The sequence below is a fragment of the Humulus lupulus genome, chromosome 4 (genome assembly GCF_963169125.1).
Source record: "Humulus lupulus chromosome 4, drHumLupu1.1, whole genome shotgun sequence".
Lineage (NCBI taxonomy): Eukaryota > Viridiplantae > Streptophyta > Magnoliopsida > Rosales > Cannabaceae > Humulus > Humulus lupulus.
Genome location: NC_084796.1, coordinates 137,438,065 through 137,440,713, shown reverse-complemented (window position 1 = coordinate 137,440,713; position 2,649 = coordinate 137,438,065). Strand labels below are relative to the sequence as shown.

The 2,649-nt window shown below is 34.2% G+C and overlaps 1 protein-coding gene across 1 annotated transcript; it reads right to left on the bottom strand.

Annotated features, from left to right (window-relative positions):
- Positions 1-1,572: 1,572 nt before the first annotated feature.
- LOC133832560 (uncharacterized) lies at positions 1,573-1,953 on the bottom strand. The gene has a single exon (XM_062262885.1). It carries the CDS (start codon positions 1,951-1,953, stop codon positions 1,573-1,575), a length of 381 nt encoding a protein of 126 aa, XP_062118869.1.
- Between the last annotated feature and the right edge of the window lie 696 nt (positions 1,954-2,649).

The window sequence follows — 2,649 nt, the reverse complement described above, 5'->3', positions numbered from 1 at the left end:
TTAAAATACAGAATTTCAAAGTTGTCCTTAAAATTCTTTTCTTTTAAGACATAAGATGAATCTAAGCTGAGATTGTAGGATCTGATATCTTTTTGTCTAGATGCATGCTTCCCATTTTCATATACATAATATAAAATAGAAAACACAAAAATATGCTAACATATAAGTTATCATGTAAATATTCAAATAGACATAGAATACTTACAAAGTGCGTAGCGGAACAATGTCTGCTTCCTTTAAATTTTCTATCCTTTGATCCTTTATGAATGCAAGGAATTGTCAAGAATCTAAATCGCTTAGACTATACCAAAGTCTTCCAAACCTATCTCTAAATCAAGTCTAATAAATGGTGGGCTAGCTCTCAACACATGAGATAGAATTACAGAGGGAAGAAAGAAGAGAGTGGCGGCCAAGAAGGAGAATATGACTGTCTAGGTTTTCACTTACTTAAAATGAAACAACAATGTTTCAGTCTCTAGAGTCACTGAAAACCCTAGACATTGCATTCCTCATATTGGCAACTTATTGGGCAAAATGTTAATTAAATTAATTAAAATAATAAACAAAAAACAAAGCCTTGGGCGCCCCACACATGGACTTGGGCCCAATATCTTTGTCTTGAATTTAAATCACAATCGAGTCTAAATTCAAAACCTTTTATTTATTTATCTTTTTAATTAATTAAATAATTAAATCTTTATTCAAATTAACTAATTAAAATTTGAAACTTGATTTAATATTATTTATTTATATTGACACAAATTTGTCAATATTAATAAAATTTCCCCAAAACTCTCTTTTATTCCTAAATTCTTAATACATGTAAATACTGATATTTCTAATTGATAATTAAATCAATTGTTTGAGACTATTAAACTTGATTTGATAAGAGTCGACATGAGGACCATGGATCCATAAATACAAGCTTCAATAAATTCCCGCGAGTATATTTATTAAGTGATATACTAATGAGTTGGGTAAATTTACCATTGTACCCTTCATTAGTATTTTATCCTCAACTCCCACTAAGTCCATTATAAATTATAAATTTGTGAACTTAATCACAGATATGTGCGCGTAATCATTTAACCATTTGGACTAAGATATTAAGGAAATCATCTTTTAAATTCTCATATAGAAGCCTTGATGTCCACGAACGCTCCAATTCTGACTCTTAATCTTAGCTTGCCATCCTCTACGGCCTTCCAGTTACTAAGCAGTTGTAAATAAGTACACACATGGTTAGTGGATCCAAATTTTATAATCCACACACTAGGGTCATCTTCTAAAACACATGCATCCAAACAAAAATAAACTATTACCTTAGGTTCCATTTGCCTTGGAAGCTGTTTAATTTTGCTCTTAATGTCTAGTCTCCTTGCAATGAAAACATGAACTTTTTACCTTCTTAGCGATTGGCTTTGCTATAGCAAGCGTTTCGACTATTCCAGTCTTTCCTTTGGCTTTGTTGGCTTTGGCCTTCTACTTCCTTTCTTCCCTCTTCTTGCTCTTGGGAAGCTGAAGCTAAATTAGCTTCTCCTTGAGCTCCATTTGTAGCAGTAGCATTAGCCTTCAATTTTCAGTTCCCTTGCTCGCTCCACCATTAATTCCTTCAAACATTTGAAGTTCATTCAGCAATTGTGTCATGTCATACTCTAGCTTGTTCAGGAAATAGTTAGTGGTGAACGCAAGGAAAGAAGGTGCAAGGTTGTTCAGGATGAGCCCCACTTGAGTCTTCTCATCAGTGGAGGCTCCATGAAACTCAACTTCTTGGAAGTAGTTCATCATCTTGATGAAGTGATCATGAACATGCATCCCCGACACCATCTTAGCATTTGCATACTTCTTGGTGGCTTCGAAATGGGCTTGATTAGATTTATGCCCAAACATGTCCTGAAGTTGGTCCATAATGTCAAAAGCAGTGTCGACATTCTCCAACTTAGTCCTCAACATGTCCGATATGCTCGTAAGCATGTAAGCTTTGGTTTTGTTGTTGGCAGTATGTCAATGCTCGTACTTCTCCCGAATAAACTTTGTTGCATTCTCACTAGGAATGTCAAGTTCATTCTTGGTCATGACGAACTTAGAGTTATCACCGATCAAAACAATGTTGATGTTGGACTTCTACTTCATGGAGTTCTCACCAGTGATCACCTCTTTAGAGAGTAGGGAGAGAATGGGTTTGGAGGCCATAGAGCTATTATCAATAAGTAGAAATTAATGCATTGCTTGAAAAACATATGATCACACAAAAATTCAGAAACAATATAACATGTAGACATGTTCGTAGATAAGAAAAATGCTAAAAAACACTTATCAACTATTTCTAAAGTATTATAACTAGCCATGAAACATGTAGACTGCTTGTCATGATCAACTTTGATAAAATTTTAATAGCTTGTCATGCTCTGGCCTAAGTGAGTTACCAATTTTAATATCATTCTTTCTTATTATTACTAAAAAATGTTTCTAGCAACTAAATGTGTATAGTAGTACATAATTCGTATATTCGGGATCTATTTCAGAGACAGACGGCATGGCATGGCTAAAGAAGTTAAGCCTGGAAATGTGGACTCAATCTTCAATGTTGGATACTTAAGCTATGCCACTGTCTTTTTTGATGAATGAGATTTCTTCCTCCATTAAATC

What these genes read in the sequence shown, in the direction of transcription:
- LOC133832560 (XM_062262885.1), bottom strand. Translation starts at nt 1,953, where the DNA reads ATGTTGAGGACTAAGTTGGAGAATGTCGACACTGCTTTTGACATTATG.